At 41.3% G+C, this 15695-nt stretch overlaps 1 protein-coding gene across 4 annotated transcripts in view; it reads right to left on the bottom strand.

Annotated features, from left to right (window-relative positions):
* The window catches only part of LOC134360004 (cohesin subunit SA-2-like), a 109499-nt gene that overhangs the window by 25975 nt on the left and 67829 nt on the right, over window positions 1-15695 (bottom strand). For all 4 annotated transcript variants that reach the window (XM_063073977.1, XM_063073976.1, XM_063073979.1 and 1 more), the window contains exons 23-25: window positions 10557-10627; window positions 4157-4244; window positions 2185-2265 (exon numbers count right to left, since the gene is read on the bottom strand). In XM_063073977.1, the coding sequence (XP_062930047.1) occupies window positions 2185-2265; window positions 4157-4244; window positions 10557-10627 (240 nt within the window). The remainder of the gene's footprint in view (window positions 1-2184; window positions 2266-4156; window positions 4245-10556; window positions 10628-15695) is intronic.

The following is a 15695-nucleotide window of genomic DNA, read 5'->3' as shown; positions in this document are numbered from 1 at the left end:
AAAGTGTTATATTTGAATGCACACAGTATACAGGATAGAGTAGGCTATATTGTAGCCCAGTTCCAGATTGGTAGGAATGACATTGTGGGCATCACTGAGTCACAGCTGAAAGAAGATCATAGTTGGCAGCTTAGCATCCAAGGATTCACATTGTATCGAAGGGAGGGCAGGTAGGCAGTGGTGGTTCTGTTAGTAAAAAATGAAATCAAATCCTCTGAAAGAGGTGACATAGGATCAGAAGATGTAGAATCCATGTGGGCTCAACATCAGGAAACTGCAATGGTAAAAAGATCCCCAAACAGTAGCCAGGAGGTGGGCAACAAATTACAACAGGAGATGGAAAATCAGGTGGTGCTAGATCTCAAAAGAGAATTTGTAAAATGCCTATGTAGAATGGCTTTTTAGAGCACCTTGTGGACTAAAGTTGTTCCCCCTTTAGTCCACTAGGGGAAAGTCTATTCTGGATTGGGTGTTGTGTAATGAACTGGATATGATTAGGGAGCTTAAGGTAAAGGAATCTTACGAGACAGTGATCATAATATGATAGACTTCACCCAACAACTTGAGAGGGAGAAACTAAAGACAGATGTATTACAGTGGAGTAAAGGGAATTACAGAAGCATGGGAGTGTTGCTGGCCAAAGTTGAAAGGACACTAGCAGGGATGACAGCAGAACAGCAATAGCTAGAGGTTCTGAGAAAAATTCAGAAGGTGTGGAATAGATACATCCCAAAGTAGTACTATTCTAAAGGCAGGATGACCTAATTGTAGCTGAGAGGGAAGTCAAAAACAACATGAAAGCAAAAGAGAGGGCACATGACAGAACAAATCTTAGTGGAAAGTTAGAGGATTGGGAATATTTTAAAAACCAACAGAAGGCAACTGAAAAAAGACATAAGGAGGGAAAAGATAAAATATGAAGCTAAGCTAGGCAATAAGATTTCTCAAAGAGGATACCAGATGTGTAAAGATTAAAAGAGAGGTGAGAGTGGATATTAGATGGCTGGAAAGGTAGTAATGGGGGACAAGGAAATGATGGATAAACTAAATAAGTATTATGCATCCACCTTCACTGTGGAAGACACTAGCAGTATGCTGGATGTTCAAGAGTGTCAGGGGGCAGAGATGAGTTAATTTGCTATTACTAGGGAGAAGGTGCTTGGGAAACCAAAAGGTCTGAAGGTAGATATTGTAAGTCACCTGGACCTGATGGCCTACACCTCAGGGTTCTGAAAGAGGTGGTTGGAGAGATTGCGGAAGAATTGGTAATGATATTTCAAGAATCACTAGCTTCTGGCATTGTTCTAGAGGACTGAAAAACCACTCCACTCTTCAAGGGAGGGAAGCAGAAGAATGAAATTATAGGCCATTTAGCCTGATCTCATGCAAGCACTGATGAGGCCTTACTTGGGAGAGTTGTGAGCAGTTTTGGGTCCCTTATCTAAGAATGGATATGCTGACATTGAAGAGGGTTCACGGGAATGATTCCAGGAATGAAGGGTTATCATATGAGGAACATTTAATGGCTCTTGTCCTGTACTTGCTGGAATTTAGAAGAGCTGTTGGGGGGAAAATCTGTTAAATGTTGAAAGACCCAGATAGAGTGAAAGTGGAGAGGATGTTTTCTCTAGTAGGGTAGTCTAGGACCAGAGGGCACAGCCTCTTATTAGAAAGATGTCCATTTAGACTGGATGATGCTGAATCTGTGGAATTTGTTTCCACAGATGGCTGTGGAGGTGATATCATTGGGTGTATTTAATGCAGAGGTTGATGGGTTCTTGATTAGTCAGGGCGTGAATGTTTACAGAGAGCAAGCAGGAGAATGGGGTTGAAAGGGAAAACGGATCCATCACAATGAAATGGAGGAATAGAGCTAATGGGCTGAATGGCCCAATTCTATCCCCATCTCTTATGGAATACCTTCCAAGTTCAGCTATGCAATATAGAATTGAACATTCCAAGTGCAGGTACAGAATGGACAAGATGCAGAGTAAAGATTCCTTTATATTATTCAACCAAACTCCCCTTCATAACTGCTCTGCCTTGACTCTCGAGAACAAATCATCCTAATCCATCCCGGTTCTGATTGTTTGATCTGTGGTGCAATACAAGCTTAACCGAGCCTTCAGCCTCCAATTTGATGAACTCTTTTGCCAACTGATGGGTTCTAGCACAATTTATTACCTTGGTTACCGGATACTCTGAGATGACAGCCAGTCGCCAGAGGACATGAAAGTGAGCACATAGCAGAGCTTGAATGATGATCTGAAAGAGGGGTTGCATGCAAGGGAAGGTGAAAGAAACATTAATGGTTTAATAAGATTTAGTTAATATACAGATACAGTCTTGTCTACATTGTTTGTGGTTTGCAAGTTGTTTTGTGAGGGACTTAAATGGAGCAAGCCTTAGTCAATAACCTAAATATACAACTCCAACACCACCAAACTGCTGTGTAAGAGTAGATAACACACTGAGGAATAGACCTCTCAATCATACAGTAGTGTAGCACAGAAACAGGCCTTTCAGCCAAACTTGTCCATGCCAACCAAGGTGCATCTCTGAACTAGTCCTATTTGTCCATATCAGTCTAAACCTTTCCTGTCTACATCTTGTGATTGCAATTGTATCTGTCTCCTCCACTTTTAGCGCTTTCCAGATACCCATCACCTTCACCTTGCCCCTTCGAGCACCTTTAAAATTTTCCCTCTCACCTTAAACTTCTGCCCTCTAGTTTTAAATTCCTCTATGGGGTGGGGGGGGGTAGAAACAGAAAAGAGAACGAGACACGGGACTGTTAGCCGCTATGATTTTGTGAACCTACCTCCATCAGGTCCTCTCTCAGCTTCCTTGCTCCAAGGAAACCAATTTCAGCTTACCCATTCTATGAACCCAGTGAACCTCTTCTGCACCTCTTACTTAATGACATACTTTCTAAAAGTATGGTGACCAGAACTGCACGATATTTTGGGAGCAATCTCAACAACATCTTGCATATGACATTCAACGCAGTACCCTATCCATTTAGGCAAGCATACCATACACCTTCAACACCCTGTCATAGTTGAGGAACTATGCACTTGTACCCCCAGGTTTCTGTTCTGTAACACTCTTCAGGCTCCTGCCATTCACTGTATCTGGTTTAACTTCCCAAAATGCATCACTATGCAGTTGTCTGAGTTAATTTGCATCTGCCTTGCCTTTCTGCCAACTCTCACAGTTGATCTAGATTCTGTTGTAACCTTAAACAACCTTCTTCACCATCCACCATACTACAATATATACAAACAGATGAATGAGGAATAAGCCACTCAATTCCACCAACCTACTTCGCTATTCAATGAGATCATGGCTGGTCTGATTGTAACCTTATTGCCAGGGACAATAGTGGAATTGCTTCCCAAAATCCAACTACTCAATTAATTGAAAAGGTTTTCACGTTATTTTAGATCACCATTCTGTAATTTATTTCTTGGCCTTATGTCAAGGCATATTAAGATCTCCCAGTCAATGATCGATTGAAACAAAATAGCAATACTCCATATTATATTCCACGTGCCATGCTTTTGTTCAAAATCTAACCAGTGTGTGTTTTTGTTCTCGCAACTTATTTTCCTACCTAGTTTTCTGTCAGAGAACTCAGTTGTCATCCAAGTCATTTAATGTAGTTTCTAAATTGATTCAATTACTGTATATCTTAAAGCTTGAAAATGACCCCTTAATCTCGTCTTTTCTTTTGCCTGTTAAATCCACAACCCATGTTCATGATTTCGTACTGTGAAGCATTCTAACTCTGTTCATACGGAAGGATGATCCTGCACTGAATTGGTAAGAATTATAAATATTCATGGCACACAGTCTATTGAATCCATCAAAACTTGACATCAAAGAGCAATCCAATTTAATTCCACATCCCTGTTAGCCAATTCAATCGTGCATTTTAAGTGCCCGAAGTATTTTTTTTAATGCAATGAGAAGGTGCAGAATAGTTTCACTAGGATGTTGCCTACTATGATGTTTCAGTTAAAAGTCAGACTACACAGGCTGCATTTGTTTTCTCTGGAGTGGACAGGCTGAAGGGTCTTGTCAGAGGAGCAACACAGAAATAAAATAGCAGACTTTTTCTTTCATAAGTTAGTTGACCGGAAGATTGCTTTACCTGCTCTGGTATCTCCCCTGTGTCAATCCCTCGCTCCAGGATTTGGCAGCAGTTGTCAAATAGTTCCCATTTGCTAAGGTCGTGTGCACTGCGATGACAGATAAGTAACACATCAACAGTGAAGGAAGGTGGGATTTGGGGGTTGATGCTTTCTTTTCTTTCTTGCTTTCATGGCTACCCAGAGAATTGAAGAATTTCAGAGATGTATACTTTGATAATAAATGAACCTTTGAACCTTTTCTTTTGAACTTTTGAAGATCTTACCAAGCGGAGATAAGGCCTTGATCACAAACAGGTTTAAAAATTAAAGCCGGGAACAAATACAACATCAAATGACAATAGATCTTCTGTAAAGTGTTTTCTGACATTGCTCCTGTAAAGCCTGGCTCTAAATTTAAAGTTGCATTTCTTCATTTTTCATACTTAAAGATGCTACTCAATCTGTCAACTCCTTTAATTATCTTTAACACCTCAGCCAGATCACTAGTCCAATTTCTATTCTCCAGCAAACACAAGGCCAGTCATGGAAATCTATCTTTAACCTCAATATTGTTCTGGTAAATAAGTGACCCCCAAAGAATAGTGACTTAGGGGGTACTGAAAGCTTTGCAAAAAAATATAAAATGTGACATTAAAAAGACAATGAGACATGGCATAAGAGAATGCTAGAAATACTCAGAAGCGTCATCTGTGAAGAAAAAAACTGATTTATTTCATAGGTTCGTAGCTATCGTTGGATTCTATTTGTAGAATTACATTTAGCTCACAAAGCTGTGCCGATCATATTCTTACCTTAGAACTACCTTGGCTTACCCATAGCCCTCTATTTTTCTAAGCTCCATGTATCCATCCAGGAGTCTCTTAAAAGACCCTATCGTTTCCTAACCCATTTCGCTATTCATTTTTTCTATTCTAAAATACCGATTTTACTTCACATATGATGACCCTGTCTATCTATATGTTTTTATCCAGTTTGTTCTGTTATTGGCAAAACAATAAAGTTTTAAAAAAGACCCTATCGTTTCCACCTCCACCACCGACAGCCCATTCCATGCACTCACCACTCTCTGCATAAAAAAAAACTTACCCCTGACATCTCCTCTGTACATACTTCCAGCACCTTAAAATATGCCCTCTCATGCTAGCCATTTCAGCCCTGGGAAAAAGCCTCTGACTATCCACATGATCAATGCCTCTTATATGGAACCTTGCCAAATACCTTCTGACGTTTAATGTAAAGAATATACAAGGAAGCTTCATTAAATCTAGTCAGCTCCATCTTGGGCACTAGCCTACAAAGTACCCAGGACATCTTTAGGGAGCGGTGTTTCAGAAAGGCAGCGTCCATTATTAAGGACCTCCAGCACCCAGAGCATGCCCTTTTCTCACAGTTACCATCAAAGAGGAGATACAGAAGCCTGAAGGCACACACTCAGCAATTCAGGAACAGCTTCTTCCCCTATGCCATCCAATTCCTAAATGGACATTAAAGCTTTGGACACTATCTCATTTTTTTACTGTACAGTATTTCTGTTTTTGCACAATTAAAAAAACCTATTTAATATGTAATTGATCTACTTGTTTATTTATTGTTTTATTTCATTTATTATTATTTTTTTCTGCTAGATTATGTACTGCTGCTGCTAAGTTAACAAATTTCACATTACATGCCGGTGATAACAAACTTGATTCTGACATTAACCGCTAAGTGGCTCAGTCAACCCGAATCATCCATTAATAAATCTAAACCCCAGGCTCTTACCGATCAACTAATATTTATCCAATATTGATACTGAAAATTTGCTCGGACAATGAAAAACTACATTGATTGCAATAAATTCCTCCACTGTCAGATTAGTCAATAATTGTGGCTTACTATTTTGCAATTAATATTGGGATGGGGTTTTGTACTGAGATTGTGTCAATAAACAATCCCCAGAATGCATCATTTTCACTGATGTTTCTGTAAAACTTAACACAAGCCTGAATGCAAAATCTTCCACAAATTGTGATCAAGGACCTAGATTCACAAATTTTTGCTTGAACACCACCGATATTTTGGAGGGTTTTTTTTGGTATATAACTTTGTTTCATATTTAAGGGAATCTAGAATCTTTTGTAAAAGCCAGGCTATGGTTGGGGTGCTTGGTCAAGACAAGAAGATAAGTACTAGGGATCATCAGTTAATGGGATAAAGGAGTGATCTGTCCATACAAAAGGGGGTGTGCTGTTGCTCAAGCTTGTAACAGACTTCATTATACCAGTGTGGGAGGCTACAGACAGTCAAGTCAGAGTGGAAGTGCAATGGAAAATTAAAGTGGTGGGAAGTTCAGGGTCACCCCTGCAGTCTGAACGCTGATGCTGTGCAAAGCGATTGGTTTCTTCATAATAGAGACCACAGTAATGCACTTAACTAGATTAGAAATGAATGGCTGTTCTACCTGGAAGGACAGTTTGGCTCAATGGATGGTGAGAAGGGAAGATGCACAAGAACAGATACTGCATCTCTCGTGGCTGCAAGGAAACCTACCAGGTGTTTAATAGGGATGGAACACCAGACAAGGGATGACACTCTTCAACTTTCAGCTCTGAAATGCTGAAGGAGAAGTGAAGATGTGTTCCCGTGGTGGAATCTTGTAGACCTGGCATAAAATATGAAGGGTGAGCTATTGGCTGGAGACTGGTAGGGTAGAAAGTGAGGAACATGGAAGCTTTATCCTTACGATGTCCAGGATGAAAAAGGTATGGGTAATAAATGACGTGGTCTAAGACCACAGGACCCAGCCTCAGAATAGAGGGGTGTTCTTTAGAACAGAGGTGAAGAGGAATTTCTTTAGCCAGAGAGTGGTAAGATCTGTGGAATTGCTGTGTATTCCTTGAGGCCAAGTCTTTATACTTAAAGGCAGCAGTTGATAGATTCTTGATTGTTCAGGGCATGAAGGGATATGGGTAGAAAGCAAGAGACTGGGGTTGAGAGGAAAATTGAATCAGCCATGGTGAAATGGCGGAGCAGACTCATTTGGTCTAAAGACCGAATCCTGCCTTATCTCATGGTCTTATGGTATTAACCTAACACCATATGGTCCTATTTTGCATTCTAATCTCTTATGCACGACTATAACAAAGGTGTTTTTCCAATCCAAATACACCACAACCACTCTTTCTTTTATTTCTTCTACCAGTTATTATTGCAAAACTCCAATTAAATTGTTAGTCATACAGCGTGGCAAAAAGGCCCTATGGCCTAACTGGGCTGTACTGACCAAGATTCCCATCTATCTAGTCCCATTGCCCACATTTGGCCCATGTCCTTCTAACCTTTTCCTACCCATGTACCCAAAATACTTTTTAACTGCACCTCCCTCAACCACCTCCTCTGGCAGCATATTCTTCTGGTTTAAGATGGCACTACTGAAGTTGGATGACAGCTTACTGGTAATTCAAAAGGAAAGAAATATGACTAAATTCTTTGTTAACAAAACTTTTTCTGTGGCAAATTATAGTAAACTATCACCACAAACAATGGAAAGACCAGTGAAAGCGAAGCTGACTCGAGCGTTGTGCCCTGCGGATCTGGTACAAAGTCAGAGCGTGGTATCATCAAGGAGATGCGGGATCAATACATGGTCAAGATGGTGTCTGTCAGAGATGGAGTTGGAGCGAGCGAATCAGAAAGGAGTTGATGCAGGAGTTCCAGAGCCTGTCCACCTAGACCGTGAGCGAGGTTGGATAGATCTAAGCACTGAGCTGATTTGGACAGTTTGAGAACAGCCTTGGACTGGGCGGTGAGGTCTGGGCCCAGAGTGTATTGCTGCTCCAGGGCCCGGGTCCTAGTGCACAATCCAGAGTTAGAATGATCTAAACAATGGCCAAGAAAGACTGAAAAGGCAAGGTGTCAAGACTGGAGGAGAGGGTTGGGCTCATTCCGCTCACTCTTCCGTGATGTTCACTCCTCTCTCCACGGTGCTGAGGCGGCGAGACTGCCCCGACTGCTACATGCTTTGTGTCTGCGAGCTTCATGGCAATTTGCCCCACTGTGATGAACTGAGACCATGGGCCTACTCCAGGTCTATGGACTCAATATGGTTTGGAATGCTGTTGCTTGCTTTTATTGTTTGTGTGATGCGTTTCCCCCCTCTTTCTCTATGCACTGGGTGTTGGTCTTTTTTTTTAAAAAATAGGGTTCTTTCCGATTTCTTTCTTTGGGGCTGCCTGTAAGTAGACGAATCTCAAGGTTGCATAATTCATACTTCCTTTGATAATAAATGTACTTTGAATCCTTTGACATTCTGTGTGAAAAAATTGCCCCTCAGTTTCCTATCAAGCCTTTCCCCTCTCACCTAAAACCCACGCCCTTTAGTTATTGATTCTCCAGCACTGGAAAAACAGACTGTGCCTATTTATGCCCCTAATAATTTTATACATCTCTAAGATCATTCCTCATTCTTTTCAAGTAAATAAGAAGTCCCAACATGGTCAATGTCTCTCCATAATTCAGTTCCAACTCCTGTCAAGATTCTCAATCTCCTCTGCACTGTTTTCAGCTTATTGGAATCTTTCCTACAGCAGGGAGACTAAAACTGAACACAGTACTCCTGATGTGAGCTTACCAACATCTTGTACAACTGCAATGTAACATCCCAGCTTCTATACTCAGTACCCTGACAAAAGCCAGTATGTTAAAATCCTTTTTCACCACCATCTATCTGCAACGTCACTTTCAAGGAACCACGTATCCCAAGTCTCTATTCTGCAACAGGGCCTTACATTTCACTCTGAAAGTCCTACCTTCATTTGTCTTCCCAAAGTGTGAATAAGATTTATCTTTCATATATCCATGTTGACCTTGCCTAATCAGAGTTTCATTTTAAGTGCTTTGTTATATCTTTTATAACAGATGTTAGTCTCCTTTAAGACTAACAGGTTGAAGTCTCATTTGCTCTCCCCCTTTTCTCCCCCCATATTAGTGTTAGACACACCCCCTTTAACCAGCAGGAGCCATTCCCTGTGGATTTTTAAAAAATATATAAAAGACTCAAATGAAGAAGTGGAAAGGTGAACTGGTAGCTTTACAAAGGTTGGTGGTATTGAGGACATTGGAGAAAGTTGTTGGGATAGACAGAATGCAGAAATGAGCAGACAAGTGACAAATGGAGTTCAATCCAGAGAAGTGAAAAGTGATACATTATAGATACATCTGTAGATGCTAGAAATCTAGAGCAACACACACAAAATGCTGAGGAACCTATTCTTACTTTCCCTAATAATTCTCCTTTGACTGATGTAAAACTCAGCCTGTAATTTACTGGATTATCCTTACTGCCCTTCTTAAAGGAACAACATTTGCTATTTTCCAGCTCTTCACCAGTGGCTAAAGAGAATACAAAGACCTGTCAAGGACCAGCATCCTTTTCTCTTGTCCTTTCGATCCTATTAAGACCTGGGGACTTATTTACATCAATATTCTTCAAGAAACCCAGCAGTGCCTTCTCCTCGATATTAACATGCCCTTACAGCACCCCTGTTCTCCATGTTCTTCTCTAAGGTCAATACTGATACAATATATCTACTTAGAACCTTGCCCACCTGACAAAGGATAAAGATTTGCTCGGTGAAATGCATTGTTTGTATTGAATCAAATCAGCGAGGATTGTGATGGCCAACCTATGAGTTTCACCACGCTTCGTTTCCATAGCACACCCACAACTCAGTAATCCTAATCATACATCTTTGGATTGTATGAGGAAATCTGAGCACCCAGAGGAAACCCACTTAATTACATATAAAATATACAAACTCCTTATAGGCAATGACGTGAATCTGTAATCACGAATACTGTAAAACAATGCACTAACTGCTACACTGCCTTCCCGCCACTTCCTCTGGTTCCAAGGATAAACTCCCTCCCTTGACCTTGAATGGCCTACTCTCTCCCTAGTTTCTTGCGTTAAACATGCGTAATAGACTGCCTTGGGATTTTCTTTTGGGGGGCGGGAGTGGTATTTGTGTTCTCTTCCATCAAGATAAACAAAGTATTAGTTTAATTGCTCTGTGAGTTTTGTTCCCAATTGCAAATATTCCTGTTTCTGACTTCAACAGATCTTTATCTTTAATATTTTACGTATGTGAGAAAGGATTTACATATAATTTATATTCTCTACAAATTTACTGCCATACTCCATTTCCATACTATCAATACCTGGTCCTTTTTGCCCCGTTCTAACATGCTGCCAACATGCAATACATTCTGCAACTTAATTACTCCTTTTGGACCCAATATTATCCTCAACTTCTTTTACTAACCAGTTAGGTCGCAATTCATTTATTTTTACAAAAGTAATGTACAACTAATGCAGTTACTGTACAAGTAACTTGCATACTAACAAAATGCCTCACTTACTTGTACAGAACAGCAATTCTCTTCAGGGATGTGGCCACCATATACAGGTTATCTTCATCAGCTTCTCCGACCTGAAAATTGGACCAATATCAGTCACACCTATCTTATTGTATTTCTCGATGTCATGCACTCCACAATACTCTCTCAACATGGCATATTCAATACAGTAAAATTTTAAAAGTACTTCAGGTAAGTGTTTGGAAACAAATTTAGCGGTGAGCTACACAATTACATATGACAATGACTAAAACACAGGATCACAAAAAATATGAACAGAAGTAGGTCACCTCATCCTTCAAGCCTGCACTGCCATTCAGCATGCTGATGGTTGATCTACTCCAAGCTTAAAACTCCTCTCCTTTGCCAATTCTTCACAACCCTGAATTTTCCAAATCTTTTTAAAAGATATCTACCTCCTCTTTCAATATCCCATGAACTTGCAACCACAACTTCTTGGAACCCTATTGGTGTTTAGGAAGGAGGTGGCACAGGAAATAGATGTGATGTAGTTGAGGGTTACTGAAAAGGAAAATATGGCATTTCAGGAGGTACCTAGGCTGCAAGTTCCACCATCAGAGCAGGTAAGACAGAAACAGAGAGCATACCGAAGCTCTAACAGGGAGCTGGGTAGAAAGAAACATTATTAAGATAGTTGTGAAAGGCAGTGGACTTACAATAGATATTGGTTACTAACCCACTCCTGGGATGGAAGACAGAAATCCAGAAAGGAAAGGAGACAAGTTGGAGGAGTACCCTGTGAAATAGAACAGGGTAAAAAAAAAAAAGCACAGAAGTAATAAAACTTAGTGTTAAAAAATGGAAAGCACAATTTGACTGTTTCTGTCTGAATCAGAAATGACAATTTCTGCAGTTGTTGACCATTTGTAACATTAATACTAATTTACATAGACACTGCCTGATGTGCTTGGAATTTCCAGACAATCTGCAATCTTTTTGGTTTCAGCTGACTTGCATTTCAAAACTTTAACAGGACTTCATTTTCTCTAACTGCCTTCATGAATCCATTAACAAGTTTCATAAAGATTGGAATCACCTGGCAACCCTGGTCTCATCATCCAGAGAAGTATTTCCTTTATCCATTCCATCCCATCCTCTGGAACTTAAGACCAACTTATTGTTTCTCTCCCAGTTCCAATGTTTGAAATTGAAGACTCTTTCCCCTGATGCTATCTGACATTGACCATATCCTGGATTTTGTTTTTATATCACATTACCAACATCAGCATGTTTTTATCAAATTTGATTTTCACTATGTTGATGAGATGAAAGGGAATGGAAAATTTCTACGGAGCATAAACAACCTGCTAGAGTGCATATCAAATTCAACACAACCCAATCATGGATTCCACACCTTCTGCCTTGGTTAACTACCTTGTCCACTCACACTCCAGATAACACAATCAGGGTCCCCTCACAGCAAGGACCACACCCAATCTTTTCCAGATCCTTCTCCCATATTTAATCCTGTTGCCCTGCATCTCTGTGGACAGATCCAGCTTTACCAAGAACCCTCTGAGCTGCACCTGCCAAACCATCTATGATCTCTTTATCAGCACTATCAACTCAGTCTGACCCCTGCACCAACTTTCTTAGCTAATTACACGCCACATAGAACATCCCACCGCAAAACTAGCCTTGTACAGGTTAACACCAACTCCTGCCCACACAGCACCTCTGCTTCCCATCCTTCAATTCTAGAACTGAAGGTGGATCTATGATTAGTGTAGATCCAAATAATGGCAATCACCATCTTACAGGACGGGGTTGGGTTGCGTTCTCAGAAAATAGCCCATCACGATTTTAAGTAACACAAAGCTGCATCATCTGTGTATGCTGCAAGAAGCACGAATTGAAAAAAAAAACCCAAATCTTATGTTGATCTACTTAATTTTATTTCTCCCACAGACTCACTGAGTGCATTTTTTTTCTGGATCTCTAAATTTTGGATAGTGATTTAATGAATTCTGTAACCCAAACTGTAACATGGGGTTCACCTGTGATTTTCCTCCTGCACTGCTTACTTCAGTTAGAATAAACCAACACCACTGCTAACATTCCAGCATCAAGGTATCAGACTTTTGTTGCTGCAATTCCCATCTCCATAAGACATTGGAGCAGAATTAAGCCATTTGGTCCATTGAGTCTGCTCCACTATTCAATCATGGCTCATCCATTTCCCCCCCCCTCTGCCCCACTGCCCAGCCTTTTCCCCGTAACCTTTGCTGCTGTGTCCAATCAAGAACCTAGCAAGCTGTGCCTTAAATACACCCAAGAACCTGGTTTCCAGAGTTGCCTGTGGTAATAAATTCCACAAATACACCACCCTCTGACTAAAAGAAATTTCTCCGCATCACTGCTTTAAATGGATACCCCTCTATCCTGAAGCTGTGCCCTCTTGTCCTTGACTTTCTCACTATAGGAAACATCCTTTCCACGCCTACTCAGTCCAGGCCTTTCAACATTCAAAAGGTTTCAATGAGATCACCCCTCATCCCAAAGTTGGAGAAGATGGCGGTGCGACGGCAGCGTGTGCGGCCTCTCTGGTGAAGAATATCTGTTATGTCAAGTAGGGGACCGTGCACAATTTTGATTTGATGGGGACGGACGTGAGAGTACGGAGAAACATATGGAAAACTTCTGAAATGCCCGCTTTGCTGCCGCCGCTACTGTGTGGTAACTGGAATCTCTGGAGCAGTAGGCCCCGAAATCCTCAGTTTTGCTTGTTTCAGTGGCCGGGGCGAGGTCGAAGGCACTCGGGAGGCTGTATTGGAGGCTCAAAGTTTTCAGACGGATGGACACAGTGTCGGCTGTTTCCAAGGCATCAGCAGGTTGACGGTGCCTGGAGGTTTATGGCAGGGAGTTTCTCCCTTTTGCCTCCTGCTATCAGGGACTCGGGAGTCAATCGACTCGGGGACTTCTCAAACTTTTTTTTTAAACTGTGCCCATGGTCTGTTCTTCATCAAATTATGGTATTGTTTTGCACCGCTGTAACTATATGTTATAAATATGTGGTTCTGTCAGTGTTAGTCTTTGGTTTGTCCTGTTTTCTGGGATATCACTCCGGTGAAACATTGTATCATTTTTTTAATGCATGTATTCATTTCTAAATGACAATAAAAGAGGACAGAGTGTTCTCATAATCTAATCTATCCTTTTAAATTCCAGCGAGTACAGACCCAGAGTAACATTCCTCGTATGATAACCCTATAATTCCTGGAATCATCCTTGTGAACCTCCTCTGAACCCTCTCCAATACGAGCACATCTTTTCTTAGATGAGGTGCCCAAAATGAATGCTAACATTGCATTCGCCTTCCTCACCACCAACTCAACCTGCAAATTAATCTTTAGGATGTTCTGCACAAGGACTCCCAAGTCCCCATGCATCTTAGATTTTTGGATTTTTTCCATTTAGAAAATAGTCTGCACATTTATTTCTACTACCAAAGTGCATGACCATGCATTTTCCAACATTGTATTCCATTTACTTTAGTCTTTGCCACTCTCTCGCCCATTCTTCTAATCCAAGTCCTTCTGCAGCCAACCCATTTCCTAAACATGACCTGCCCCTCCCCTAATCCTTGTATCATCTGCAAACATGGTAACAAAGCCATCTATTCCAGTGGTCCCCAACCACCGGGCCGCATGCAAAGCATGCGCTACTGGGCCGTGAGGAAACGATATGATTTGGCGATAGGAGTCAGCCGCACCCTTCCTCATTGCTTGTCATGCCCACTGTTGAGCCATTACGCATGCGAGGTCATTACTCGTGCGTCATCCATGTCAGCGCAGGAAGAAGATCAACTCCTCGAGCTTGTAAATAACGATGGGCTGAAAAGTATGTTTGACATAACATCTCTGCCGGCATTCTGGATCTCAAAGTCAAGGCTAAATATCCCGAGATAGCCACGAAAGCACTGAAAACGTTGCTTCCATTTCCAACATATCTCTGCAATGAATGGAACAAAAACCAAATTGCGTAATAGACTGGACATAAGGAACCCACTTTGAGTATCGCTGTCTCTCATCACCCCTCGATAGGACCGTCTTGTTGCAGGGAAACAAACATTCAGCCCAGGGCTCCCACTGATTCAGCGATATTGGTGTGTTGCAATGATTTTATATGTTCATACGGGGAAAATATGTGCTGTGTTTAATATCCAAACTTTACTTAAAATGTTATGATGCTATTGACTTACTTATATAATCATATAACAATTACAGCACAGAAACAGGCCATCTCTGCCCTTCTAGTCCGTGCCGAACACTACTCTCACCTAGTCCCACCGACCTGCACTCAGCCCATAACCCTCCATTCCTTTCCTGTCCATATACCTATCCAATTTTTCTTTAAATAATATCGAACCTGCCTCTACCACTTCTACTGGAAGTTCGTTCAACACTTACTTCAAGCTCCCCTGTCCTTCCCTGATAATTGACTTATCACTATATTCATGCGAGGAAAATATGCGCTGTGTTTTTAATATTAAATTTGTTAGATAAACCCTTTTAGAAACAAAATTGAGTGTATTAGCCACTTATCACCTATATTCTGGTCGTGATTAACACCCCCCCCCCCCCAACAGAATTGCCAAAAACGATTTGTAGAAAACATCGGCACGTACACGCATACGCAAAGCACGCAAGCGCACTGGTGCCCGCGCAAGGCTTCATGGTCATTGTAGTCTGTGTAAACAACGTATTTGGCTCTACTCTTGTCCGTTGGCAACCGTACCCACCACCCCACCGCCCCTGCGGGTCGGCTGGTCCACAAGAATATTGTCAATATGAAACCGGTCCACAGTGCAAAAAAGGTTGGGGACCCCTGATCTATTCCATCATCTAAACCATTGATTATACAGCACAAAAAGAAGCGGTCCCAACACTGTCCCCTGTGGAATACCACTTCTCACTGGCAGCCAACCGGAAAAGGATCCTTTTATTCCCACATGCTGTCTCCTACCAATCAGTCAATGCTTTGATCATGCCAGTAACTTTCCTGTAATACTATGGGATCCTAACTTGATAAGCAGCCTCATGTGTGGCACCTTGTCAAAGGCCTTCTGAAAGTCCAAATGTACAACATCCACTGCATCCCCTTTATCTATCTCCTCAAAGA

The sequence above is a fragment of the Mobula hypostoma genome, chromosome 21 (genome assembly GCF_963921235.1).
Source record: "Mobula hypostoma chromosome 21, sMobHyp1.1, whole genome shotgun sequence".
Lineage (NCBI taxonomy): Eukaryota > Metazoa > Chordata > Chondrichthyes > Myliobatiformes > Myliobatidae > Mobula > Mobula hypostoma.
Note: the sequence above shows the minus strand (reverse complement) of the source record. Positions and strands in the feature narration are given on the sequence as shown.